This window comes from Salminus brasiliensis, chromosome 6, assembly GCF_030463535.1.
Source record: "Salminus brasiliensis chromosome 6, fSalBra1.hap2, whole genome shotgun sequence".
NCBI classification, from domain to species: Eukaryota; Metazoa; Chordata; class Actinopteri; order Characiformes; family Bryconidae; genus Salminus; species Salminus brasiliensis.
Window position 1 is genome coordinate 14906776 of NC_132883.1, and position 13160 is coordinate 14919935.

Genomic DNA, 13160 nt, shown 5'->3' on the forward strand with positions numbered 1-13160 from the left:
CTCTCTCATTGGCAGTACAAAACTGAGCTTGCATATTTACCAGTGTTATTATATGAAGCATTTTCAAAGGCTTACTGTTATCTGTATTTTTTCAGCATGTATGAATCTAAGAAAGGCACTACCTCACATTTATTGTTTTGCATTAAAAATTAAACAATTTAACAAATAAAAATAATCTGTATATCACTGATTTACTCAAAAGATGTGCATGTTTACTGTTAATTTTGGATGTAGAATGGTTCAATTTCAGAGGAAGAATCTCAACCACTGGTTTCCATCGCCACTATTGTATATAAAAAAAGTCTTTCCCTAAAATAAACCTATTTTACACAGAACCACTCTGAATTATTTCATTTCCCTCAATTAAATTATGCAGGTAAAATAAAAAATAATGGAAATCATTGGAATTCCCCTTTCTGTGCCATGCATTTGAAGACATGCACAGTCTTTCAACCTCAGATTGTAAATCAATCCAGTTACCAGCAGGGTCAATTATATCCCCTTTCAAACTCTGAGCCATTATGTGGTTTCAAGCCAAATTGCACAGCTCTCTAATGTAGCCACGCTCCAAAGAAATATAGAAAGTGCACCCTAATACCCATCCTAGATTAAGTGTGTCAGTATGAACATTACCAGGAGAGCAGGAGGTGGGAGTGTGTCCCCACATGAATGCATACACACACACACACACAAACTCCTACACACAAAGGAGGCCAAGAGGCCAGCCAGGTAGGGATTAGGTGGCAGGTGTTTCGGTTGCTGGAACTCTGACTGAATATGACAGCGCTCAGACTACACACAGCTGCCTGAAAGTCTGCTAGGCTCACCTGGGCCACCAACACACAGACCAGTGTATGCATACACACACACACCCACACACACATTCACACATGCACACCCTCTGGCTGATTTGCTCTTGGAGATTTTCCTCTCAGAATCGGTGCTATTCAGCCTCCTCAGTCTCTCAGTCTCTCTGATATAATCACCAGTGCAGTTCATGCAGTCAATCAGAGGCTTATCAGCAGCGTGATTGCTATCTGTGACAATCAATGAAAAGAGGCTCCAGCTCCTCTCAGCGGTTAGCCTCCATAATAACTCTCCTTTTCACTCATGGATACAATAACACTCACAAATCATTACCGCCTGGGCCTGCTAGACATTTTAGGATGATTACACTACAAAAATTGTACATGCCCAGCCATTACAGGGGGGCAAATATTCACAGATGCTGAATGCCATCACGTGTGCATGCTTACCTGTCATAGTCGCCATTGCAGAGGGCTCTAACAGGGATGCTGAAAGGTTTCCACACAGGGTTCAATGTGTTCTTCACTACCTCCGTCTTGTGGCAAATAGTAAATCTAAATGCAGAAAATAACAATTTAAGACTCAGGTCTGTTTGATTTTTTGGTGCATGTCCATTCATTTCTAGCACTGCACAAATGTCCAAGACCACTCTTCATTTATTCCATCGATAAGATCTTCGTTTTTCAGAAACTGAAGAGGAGAGGATTTCTGAGAGGATTAGATACAACAGTGGTCTCCAACCCTGCTCCAGGAGAGCTATCCTCCTGAAGTCTTTAGATCCAACCCTAACCCTCCAAATCCACCTGATTCAACCAATCAATGCATTCAGAAGTCCTTGATTAGCTGAATAAGATGTAGGGTGGATTTGGGTTGGAGTTGCAACCTGCAGGAGGGTAACTCTCCAGATTCATACCATACTCATACCATTGAGACTGCATAAGAAAGGTGCAGAGTCAATATAAAAAAAAAAAACTTTCTAAAACTGGAGTTCAAAAAATGATTTTAAAGGACAAAGAGAAAATGGGACTCCTGTCAACCATGCAAGACAGAGTAGACCACCAAAGCCATCCCATCAGATTAACAGGATTTAAAGCTTTAATCTTTTACAGAGAGGACAAGAAATCAAGCTCCACTCTCGCTTCAGATCTGAAAAATTCCACAGGTGTTTCTGTCCATCCCTTCACTGAGAGAAGATGACTCAACACTGTGGGTCTGAAAGAATGTGGAGCTGTGAAAGTAGTTCTTACTAAGAAAACCAAACGGACGAAGATAAAAAACATTAGATCAAATCAAACCACTAAAGCTGCTGCTGTTCTCAGAACCATGAACTGACCAACCCAGAGTCCAGACCTCAGTATCACTTAATGTTTTTGGAGTTTATTGGAGGGAAGCAGAAAATCTTAACGTCTAAAAGTGAATGTCAGAAAAAAGGGAAACAATATCTCTGCAAGTGGAAAGAAGGGCAGTTGCACGGAAAACGATGGACACAAAAACATATTATATTTATATTTTAGATCTATTTATTTTTATTATTCTGTGTAATTTCTGGTTAAATATATTTGTTCTGCTTATTTCCTTGATGCTGACATGAATAACTTCTAAATAAATGAAGATTTTGGTTCTGTTTAGAGTCACTACACAATGTGAGCTAGGGTGTTGAAGTTGTTGTTGTTGTAGCTGATCAGTACACAGTCAGATTAGAAATGACAGCAGCAAATTTGCTATCATGCTAACGTTAGCTTCCTTACTCAATAAAAGCACCTACATCAAATCTGTCCTCTCTATCTACCCTATCCTGTCTTACAAATCTAAATAATACACTATATGTCCAATTGTTTGTGGACACACCCATCTATTAAATGCATTCAGTGACTTTAAGTTGCACCCATTGCTGATGTGCAAATGCACACACACAGCTTGTCTAGTTCCTGTGGAGAAGCTAGAAGAACCCTTTTGGCATAGCGTGGGCTAGGGGGGTACAAAGCCACCCAGCATTGAGCTGTGGAGGGGTGGAACTGTGTTCTCTGGAATGATGGTTGGTGCTCCATCTAATACTTTTGAGATGAGCTGGGGAGTTGGGAATGAGGTTGGGTGGTGATCATCCAACATCCTGACTGCACTAAGATTTTTCAAATCCTCACTGCAATGTTCCAAAATCCCTGGACGGTAGAGACAGTTACTCCAAAAAGAGCAGGAAAAACTCTTTTATACCCTTGATTTCGGAAGAAATGATGAATTAGTAGGTGGCCCAATACTTTTGTTCATATGGTGTTTCAAATTATACCTAAATATATAATGTAAAAGTAATAATAATGTACTCTAAATGTAGATATTAAAAAAAATAATAAAACCCTGAAAAAGACATACATTACAAATAAGACTTTTGCTAAATATCCTTCCCAACCTGTCAACAGTGCTTTGAATAAATGCACATGTGGACACAGCATGGATATTCATATACAGATTTTTCAAATTAGACAGCCTTAGTAAGCATATTTTTCCTCTTGCCATATGTGGTGACCTACACTGTTAAAAGTATAAATTCCCTGAGGAACTACTGAAGGTTCTTTAGTTTGAAATTGTGAAGGAACCTCTTAAGGTGCTTTGAGGAACCTTCAAGGAACTATTTTCTTATAAAAACCTTTTCTTAAAGGTTCCTCAAATCCTCAAAGCACCTGTAGAGGTTCCGCCACAGTTTCAAATTGCTTCAAATTATCTACTTTTAACAGTTTAGTCATTTTGCTAGTGTGTCTCACGCTCTGAGAACAGGAGGGTCGAAGAATCATTTTTTACTTGGAGTTGGCTTTCCTGTGGTCTGTGCTTGAAGCCAATCTGTATGTGAAGCCAGGCCCCAACACTGGAGTGGTGATTGATGGAAAAAAGGGACGAGACTGGTTGGAGGTGGGTGCGAGGTTTGTTCGAATGAGAAGGGGGAGTAAATATGGAACTGGAAGACCAGGAGGAGATCAGGACGTGGTCTTCTTCCCAGAATGAAGTTATGACATAACTGCACTTAGTGAGTTTATTATGCTCTTCATACCGTGCTATGTTGCAGACTTAGAGAAGCAGCAAACAGGAGGTCTCAGGAGGTTTTTACGAAGTAAACCCTGGGCAATTCTCCTGCTTTTGATGTTGCTCCCTCACTTAAAACTGCACACCTCTCTCACACTTAGTGTTGCACGCAGTGTGATGTGTGAGAACTGAGGGTGCTCGTGAAGAGGGTAACTCACGTTCCGTCCTCATTACTCCTGTAGAACACCATGAAAGGGTCCGAACGACCAAAGAAGTCTTTCTTGTCCAGCTTATTGGCACAGAATTGCATTGTGACACAGTCCTGGAGGAGTTTGAGAGAGAGAGAGAGAGAGAGAGAAAGAGAGAGAGAGAGAGAGAGAGAGAGAGAGAGAAAGAAAGAAAGAGAGAGAGAGAGGAAGAGGTTAGAAATCCAGTAGGACTACAGTCAAAACGCTAAAGCTTGTTTAGCAATAGAGCACCAGCCTCGGAAGACAGGAACAACAGTATCAAATAAAAAGCAGACATGCTGTGCATCTTAATGAAGCCTGAGCACAGGGGCTTGTGTCACTTTTCCCCCTCCCAAGCCTCAGTTAAAGTAATGCTCAGGCTTTTCATCTGCTGCATACGGAAAGGAGATAATGAGGATTAAAAAAAAAATTCCGAAGCTAACAGATGTTTAGAAGCAGAACATAATTTCATTGGGAGACGGGCAAGGAAAAACAAAGCAGTCAGGCCTTAATGTCAAGGCAGGGGATATGATTGTATGTGTGTGCGTGTGTATGTGTGTGCTGAGGGCTGGGGGCTGCTTTTAACAGCAGTAATGAAACGTTAGCCGAGCCAGCGTTAAAGTGATTACTACAATTTACAGGGTATTTTCACGCTATGAGCCAACTGACGTGCAACATCTTCACCATATATAGTGAAGCTGCCATTGAAGCAAAGGGGGTGATTGTAGGCCAGATGAGAAGAAAGGAGGAGGACTCACTCTCAGTGAATGAGAAAGGGCAGAAGAAGGTGGAGAAAGGGAGGGCGAGAACAGACTGCCAAAGGTCTGAGCTAAATGACAGTTTTATGGGTGTTAAAGAGAGCATTCTAATCCGGCACACTCCAGCAGCCAAGATAACTAGTGTTCTGGCAGGCGCTGGTGTCTTAACAGAGTGGAGCTGCCATGTGATGTCTTTCAGATGACCAGAGGCTTGCTGCATGAGACTAATCATGTGCATTGTTTGTGTGAGTGTATCTATATGTGGCAGTAGTTGCAGTAAAACCAGCCTAGAAAAAATTTTCATCATCAAAGCGACGATAAGAGAATACTCCAGCATTTTTTACAATCTAACCTAAAGTGATATATGTGTAGCGTACAGTTCATTTCCATAGTCATTTTTCTGCAGAAAAAAAAGACATTGGCGTAAAATACATTTAGAATGGAAGTCAACCAGCATTGCTTCAGGCTTCTATCATGAGTACATTTTAAAGGCGCCCTTGAATGTCAAACTGTATTTTCTTTGGCATGGTTGAAGAGTTCGGGACATGGAACTGACATACCGTGAACCTCAAACACCTTTGGCACAACCAAAACAAAGCTGCAAAATCAGTCAATACCAAAACCCCCAAACTGTTTCACTGTTTCAAGTCTTGACTCTACTAACTGAAGACCTGGACATTGCTGGTGAAATGGTGAAACTGCTAGTTATGCGAATACGTGTTGCTGTGCAAACCAGACCTTTTGACCACAGCTTGTCCCATGCCAACGTCTACAAAAAGGAAGTTCAAACTCGATACACGATGAAGCGAATATCGGGGGGAGTAAGCAGGAATGCACTCTAAGCTAGAAACTAATGCTAGCCCATGTTGGATCTTTTGCTTCCTCCAAAACTAACTGGACTACCTTAACTGACCATCAAACTGTAGCTAAACAAACAACAGAAGGGAAAGTACCAGCTTATTTTCTAACTGGTATGGCTCAAGAGTGCCTACCCTGAGGATGGCAGTGGGGGCAAGACTTAAAGATCCACGGAAGACAAGCGTCCAGGCTTTTTTCTGTTCTGGCACCAAAGTGGTGAAACGAACTTCCCCTGGGTGTCCGAACAGTCGCTCGCTGTCTTCAAACGTAGACTGAAAGCCTACCTCTTCCGTGCATAATTGACTTGTGTTTAGTAGTGTCTAAACTTTTTAGTCAATTCAAACTAGCTGGGGTTATTCTCAAGTAAACAGTGAAGCACTTTTGTAAGTCGTTCTGGATAAGAGTGTCTCCTAAATGCCTTAAATGTAAATGTAAGACTAAAAACTAACTGGATGTTTGCTAACCACTCATCAAGCAGAGAGGACACAAGAAACAGCAACACTATGCTATAATATGCTGCCTTTGCAAGCTTTTGCCATAGAAGCATATTTGCAGGATTGTAAAAAGCCACATGAAATGACATCTGTGTATTTTTTGCTCCAGCCAGAGTCACATACTGATTTATCAAAGAAACAACTTCAAATACTTAATAAATGTACATCAAAATGACTGTCTATGGTAATTAACTGCACACAACAGCTACAGCTAACAGACTATTCTGAAAAAAACTGGAGCGTTCCTTATAATTTGAATGTATATCAGCTGCAATATCAGCAGAATCTTGTTGTAACTCCAGTGTGTGTGTGTGTGTGTGTGTGTGTGTGTGTGTGTCTGTCTGTCTGTATGTCTCTACCTCTGCCATGTCATCTGAACACAATTCATCTAATCTAGCTGTCTGTTTTCTCCTGATAGGCCAGTTGCCCATCACAGTCACAGTGATGGGGGATAGCTGCCTCCCTGTGTTGATGGCCAACCCTCTGAACCGTGGATGAATTGATCAACAGTGCAAATTGTGTGTGTGAGTGTGTGCAAGATATCTCTGGACTTAATTAATCTGGCAAAATATTCTGCACAGTCAATAACATCAATGCCTGCAGATATGCCTGTCGGTCTCATCAGTATCTGGATCTGTAATATGAACCAATAAAATTTGCTCACAGGTCCTGCTGGCAGCTTCATATTGAGCTGATACCAACGTTTGGTTTATTGGAAAAGAAAACAATTGGATTGTGATGCGCAAACACAATTACAGGAAAAAGCACAAGAAGTGCAACACTGTGATTATACTCAGGACTAGATCAATACCAGCTATTTGAATTGGATAATGATTAAATTGGCACCTCCAGATTGATGCATTAATTTTGGAGTACTAGATTCAAATAGAGTCAAGTATAAGTAGCATAGGCATGATACCACCTTTCTCTGCCAACAAAGATATTGAAATATTGAGATACAATATTTCTGCACACAAAGTTTTAAATGAGCTAATCTTACCTGAAGCACTTCATTTAACTCCTTTATGCAGCAAGGCTTATTACACACTAAGGCATATTATTCAGTAGCTGCAGGGACTTTTGTTTAAACTGGTGGGGTCATTCTTTGGTAATACAAGTGTGTAATAACACTTTTGGCCAGCTGACAGGCCGTAGGCTGTTTAAGGGGTTAACCCCTTAATGCAGAAAGGCTTATTACACAGGTGTATTATTCAGTCACTACAAGGATTTCTGTACAAACCGATAAGGCTATTCTAAGATGAGCATCTAAAAGCATCATCAAACTATTTAAACTATCTCTGAACCACAGAAAGAAACATACAGCTAACAACATGACATCACACAGTTTGAGTGTTGTAACATATTAAGATTGAACATTTTTAAAACTGTGCAATATTTGTTTCCCGCAGTATTGATAGTTTTCATATCTTATAGCTTTTTTTGTTTTCACTTTCTTTTGACCTACATAGGCTTCTGTAATTCAAGGGAAGGGGTCTCACTAGCAATGTGATTTGTTATGCTAGCATGGAAAATGGCAAGCTGTGCTTCAGAACAGGAACTAAAACCATGTTCAAGATTAGTTCTACATAAGGATGTGGGGTAATATAATTTTTTATATGGCAACATTTCATCACCTTAACTTCACATTAATTCATTCTAAGCTCTCAGGCCTTAAAGGATATTTTAAATGTATAGACTCTCCTGCAAATTGTGTATACTTTGTTATCTTTAGTTTATCTGAATATGCTTTATGCTTTTTACATTAGATGTAAATCTAATGTTATTGTATTGAAGTTTTAAAAATGTAAGTAGTGAGACAACACTAACCGATACCCGTCTGGCCCAACAGTGTGTGCCATAGTGCTCATTTTTCAGACAAAATAAGAGCTATTTTTAAATGTAGAAATCCTAAAACCCGTATCTTGATTTATCATCTGTGTTCAACTACAATTTTTTAAACAAATCTGAATCATTTCAGATCTAAATCCTTTATTTCTGGCTGCTTAGCTCCTGAGCTGGAACATTCAATGCACCTCACACACAACCTCAGGAATCATTCAAATGCCATTTTGCCCATTATGCAGGATGATGAACTATGCTGCATTCTACCACAATGACTTACATCTATACAATACTGCCAGCTATGGACCCTCCCGGCTATAGAATTACAATCAGCACAGTAGAGAACATCATTAGTTTCTGTGGTTCAATCTCAGGAGGGAAATGGAGGAAATGACAAGCTACCTGTTTATACATCTGACTTTAAACATTAGCAGATGAGGGGATTGGGTAAGATACTATGGAGAAGAGAATGGGTTAAGACAGAGCCTTCAGTTTGTTACTAGTTTTATGTTATTAACAAAAGTTAGTATTTCAGTCAAATATTAAAAATTCGGTCTGGTAGAAAAAGAAGGATATTTTTATATTTTTAAGCACATTTTCTCTGAATATCATAAAGACATAGAAGAAAATATGCTGTAGAGCTGTCCTGCAGATAAACACTGAGATATATTAAAGGAAATAGCTTTTTGTCCTACACTCTTTTTGTCCTAGCAGGAACTATAGCTGCTGGGGAGTGCTCTGACTCTGTGTCTGTGTAAATCCCTGGTGTGCTATAATACACTCCCAGCTGCTGCTTCCGTTTTATTGAATACCATAATATTGGTGCGGCAGAGAATTTAATGAGACAACTGGGAGAAAAAAGCTCTTTCTGGAACATTCTATGAGGAAAAAAGAACAAGAGAAAAGTAGTGAGATGGGTGTACCTATCTTCCCTTTCTTTGATCGAAAAAATAACAATTATAGTGGTAGACTTTTATAGTACATCTGGGTTTCCTGTTCCAGTAAACACAAGAGAACCAGTTCCATTGGCTGTAGGTGGCAATAAAATAACAGTCTCATTTCAGCTTACTTTTGTTTGAACTGTGAAAATAAAGGCTGTAATCTCAATGTGTGTCAGGCAGCTGTGCATCATGGCTGACGGTTTACACACTAACCTCACAATCATCTCAGTATTTATATCATGTCACCATTTAACTGCCTTCTTGCTTAGGCACTTGCTATTCCAATAACAAACTCTCAAACTCAGACTTTAAAACAGGTAGTTTCACAATTTTACATGCAACATCATGCCATAAAACACATATAAATTGGCAAGCATTCACTCAGTTTGGCCATCCTTCAAAATAATAACATAAATAACTGATCAGCACAGTGATTTATCAGCCTACTTATGCTTTAGTAGAGTTCAGTAACACTGAGATAAATAACTGATCAGCACAGTGGTTTATCAGTCTACTCATGCTTTAGTAGAGTTCAGTAACACTGAGATAAATAACTGATCAGCACAGTGATTTATCAGTCTACTCATGCTTTAGTAGAGTTCAGTAACACTGAGATAAATAACTGATCAGCACAGTGATTCATCAGTCTACTCATGCTTTAGTAGAGCTCAGTAACCCTGAGATAAATAACTGATCAGCACAGTGATTTATCAGTCTACCCAGGCTTTAGCAGAGCTCAGTAACACTGAGATAAATAACTGATCAGCACAGTGATTCATCAGTCTACTCAGGCTTTATTAAAGCTCAGTAACACTGAGATAAATGACTGATCAGCACAGTGATTTATCAGTCTACTCAGGCTTTAGTAGAGTTCAGTAACACTGAGATAAATGACTGATCAGCACAGTGATTTATCAGTCTTCTCAGGCTTTAGTAGAGCTCAGTAACACTAAGATAAATAACTGATCAGCACAGTGATTTATCAGTCTACTTGTGCTTTAGTAGAGCTCAGTAACACTGAGATAAATAACTGATCAGCACAGTGATTTATCAGTCTACTTAGGCTTTAGCAGAGTTTAGTAACACTGAGATAAATAACTGATCAGCACAGTGATTTATCAGTCTACTCATGCTTTAGTAGAGCTCAGTAACACTCAGATAAATAACCGATCAGCACAGAGATTTATCAGTCTACTTGTGCTTTAGTAGAGCTCAGCAACACTGAGATAAATAATATACTAATATTTTTTCTTTGTAGCCAATAAGACTGTATTTGGGGCATTTTTTGTACACAATACACCCCCCCATTTTCTTATGAAAGTCTGAATCATTAAAAGGAGGCTACTAAAGCTTGGAGTTGCAAAGTGATGTCACATATGACAAATATACAGTAGTACCAATTTATACAGCTCTATATATCTATCACCATCTTATCAGTTCAACCATATCAGACAGTTTGGGCTTCTTAAACAGAGGGATCAGTGTCTGTAGAGTACAATGTTACTGACAACCTCTCAAAATGTCATAAAGACTGGCATTGCATGCCAAGAAGATCCCTGGAGCATGACAATTGTGAAGATTTTCTCATCCACTGGACAGTTATGGACATGTTCTCCAAATTCAGTACACCATATCCTTCCTTAAACTACTGGAGAAAGAGTGGAGGAACATTGGCAGCTTTCAACCGCTACAGAGAGTATTCTGTATTTTCAAAGAAATCTGTGTTACTGATTTTACAAATAAGCTACCTATTATCGTAAGTGCTATTAACAAATGGGGTTTAATCAGTGTATATCTTGAGATACCATACATCTATCCAAACATGCATTTGGAGCCTTAACCTTCTTGAACCCTCCCTTAAATCGAAATGCACAAAACACAGATTCCTTCTAATGCTCATGGTTATCTTTTTGATTGCACCTTTTCATTGCAAGTAATTTATTCCTTTATAATATCATCTCTCTACCCACTGTTGTTCACCATGGCTTTCAAATGAAAGACCAATTCAGATGATGCATCTTCACATAGCTAAAAGACATTAGGCTTGCAGAGGTATCCTCTGCAGCAACTTTAGCTGCTTGGCAATACAAAGTGTCAATGTGAGACTTGAAACACGATGTGCATTGGAAAGTTGTCCAAAGTTCTGAGGGTCTCCAAGGCCATCTGAGGATTCTCAGCATATCCAGGCCTTTGAAATTGACTTCAGAGGAACAGTTGCCCTTGAACTGACCAGAGAGGGAAGCTGATGTATCAGCAGCTACCCTACAGGGGCTTAAAGAACTCACCCCTGATTAACTTTCGTCAAAGCTGCCAGCTCCCAGACATTTAAGCGTATCTTGGGGTTTCAAGGCTATGACTTGTGTATTCACCAGAATCAATGAAAATTTAAAACAGCCAAAAACTTAAAACAGCCAAATGTGTCTCTTGTCACAGCAACAGGTTGTTTCTGTTAGTGCTGCGGTCTATTGCACACATAAGTTAAAAGAAGTGCTGCTTACCCTGCAGTTTCCCAGCTCCTCTGCTGTTAAAATGATGGCGCCACATTTCTTCCCTGGGATGCCCCTGAAACCAAGCCAAATGTAAAGCACATGAGTCATAAACTGTATATTGTAAAGACACATTTTCATTAAAGATGTAGTATCAAGGCATATGAAATTCTAGACATTTCACAACTACATTAGTCAATGTTCAGGTTATGTTCAGATGTAGGTCTTTACCCATACATTAGCTTGCTTAGTAGAGGTGTAATGCAATGCAAGTACCAGTATCTCTACCTGTATGACGGAGCACACCTGGTCAAATTATATGTTGTTGATTTTCTAAGTAATAATAAGATAAGTCAAGCATACTTACTGCTTGTATGTTTGTATATTGCCATTTGTTTTAGAAAATGTATAAATGTGGAAAATATTACAACATATAAATGAAATAGGGTGTGTTTCTTTTTAACACTTTTAAAGTGTTTATATAATTCTTACTATATAGAGTTAGTTAAACACTCTTGTCAGTGTTAGATAGACAGTGTTAGACAGTGTTCACTTGCATCTCTTGGAGAGTTAATAGACACCTCTGACTGTATTGATGATTACACTTTTACAGTGTTTATGTAATTCTTACTATAGCTCAAAAAGAGTCGCTTCCACTTATGATAATTATTATGCCTTGTTATCCAAGGCAGCCTTTGTCAGATATCACTATACGCTTTTATTGACCAGCAAATACCCCTGCAAAAGCACATTAGTAGACTCTTGATTGCTTTTTTTTTTTTTTTTTTTTTTCAGGCATGAACACTGCAACCAAGCAACTCCACTAAAACACAGAACACTTATGAAGACCCTTTGGGAAGTTATGGGTATTGTGGAATGAAAACAAATGATGGTTAGTGAGAAGCCAGAAGCCAACAAGAGTGAGGATTGTGGGAGGAGCATAAACTAATTTAATCTAGAATCAACACCTGCAACAGCTACAACAGTGTTGAGAATCTTTAGAGCAACTCTGAAATTAACACTACACAACTTTAGAGGAGGCTACACTGAAAACATTGCTGTGTGTAAAGAAGTAGTTCACTTATTTACACTAGAAAATCCTGTTATTCTGCAACACAGCTTTCCACTGTGATATTTATGTATTGTGGTATGGAACTGGTGTGGCAGTAGTTTTTCATTTTTATTCATCCTCATGATAATTGGATAATCAACACTAGTCAGAGTTCTCTCAGTTTTGCTCTACTAACAGTCAGCAGAGAGATGGTGTTAAATTTCCAGTGTTAAATTTACACAGAACACCATCATTGATTAACCTGATGAACTTCAGAAGTGTTAAGGGATTAGCCCCACCCTTCACATGCTGTGTAGCATTGGAAGGGTGTGTTTAAGAGGTCTGCAGCAGCAATGGACTCTGGGAAGAAGGATCTGCCTACTGTTACTCAAGTGTAGTTATTCTTTGCTAGTTACTGTAAGGTGTAAGTTACTGTAATGGATGTTGTTATATTTGTACAACACAGAACACTGAGTTGACACACACATTTTACCCACAATCACCATTTATAAGACATGGGTTTTGAGTAATATCCTCAGGATACATAGGCAGTGAGGTTCTTTTTGGAATAGTGCTCCTTGCAGTAGTAACATGTTGTGTTGTAGGGTGTTTATGTGGAGGTATTTTCAGCAGAGTTAAAGCATGCACAAGAAAAAGAAACTGTATGCTAAAATTGAGGAAATG

The 13160-nt window shown here is 39.1% G+C and overlaps 1 protein-coding gene across 1 annotated transcript in view; it reads right to left on the reverse strand.

Moving 5' to 3' along the window:
* Positions 1 to 13160, reverse strand: part of cpne5a (copine Va) — a 130271-nt gene that overhangs the window by 47294 nt on the left and 69817 nt on the right. The window contains exons 8-10 of the mRNA XM_072681790.1: positions 11438 to 11501; positions 4038 to 4141; positions 1257 to 1361 (exon numbers count right to left, since the gene is read on the reverse strand). Of these exons, the coding sequence (XP_072537891.1) occupies positions 1257 to 1361; positions 4038 to 4141; positions 11438 to 11501 (273 nt within the window). The remainder of the gene's footprint in view (positions 1 to 1256; positions 1362 to 4037; positions 4142 to 11437; positions 11502 to 13160) is intronic.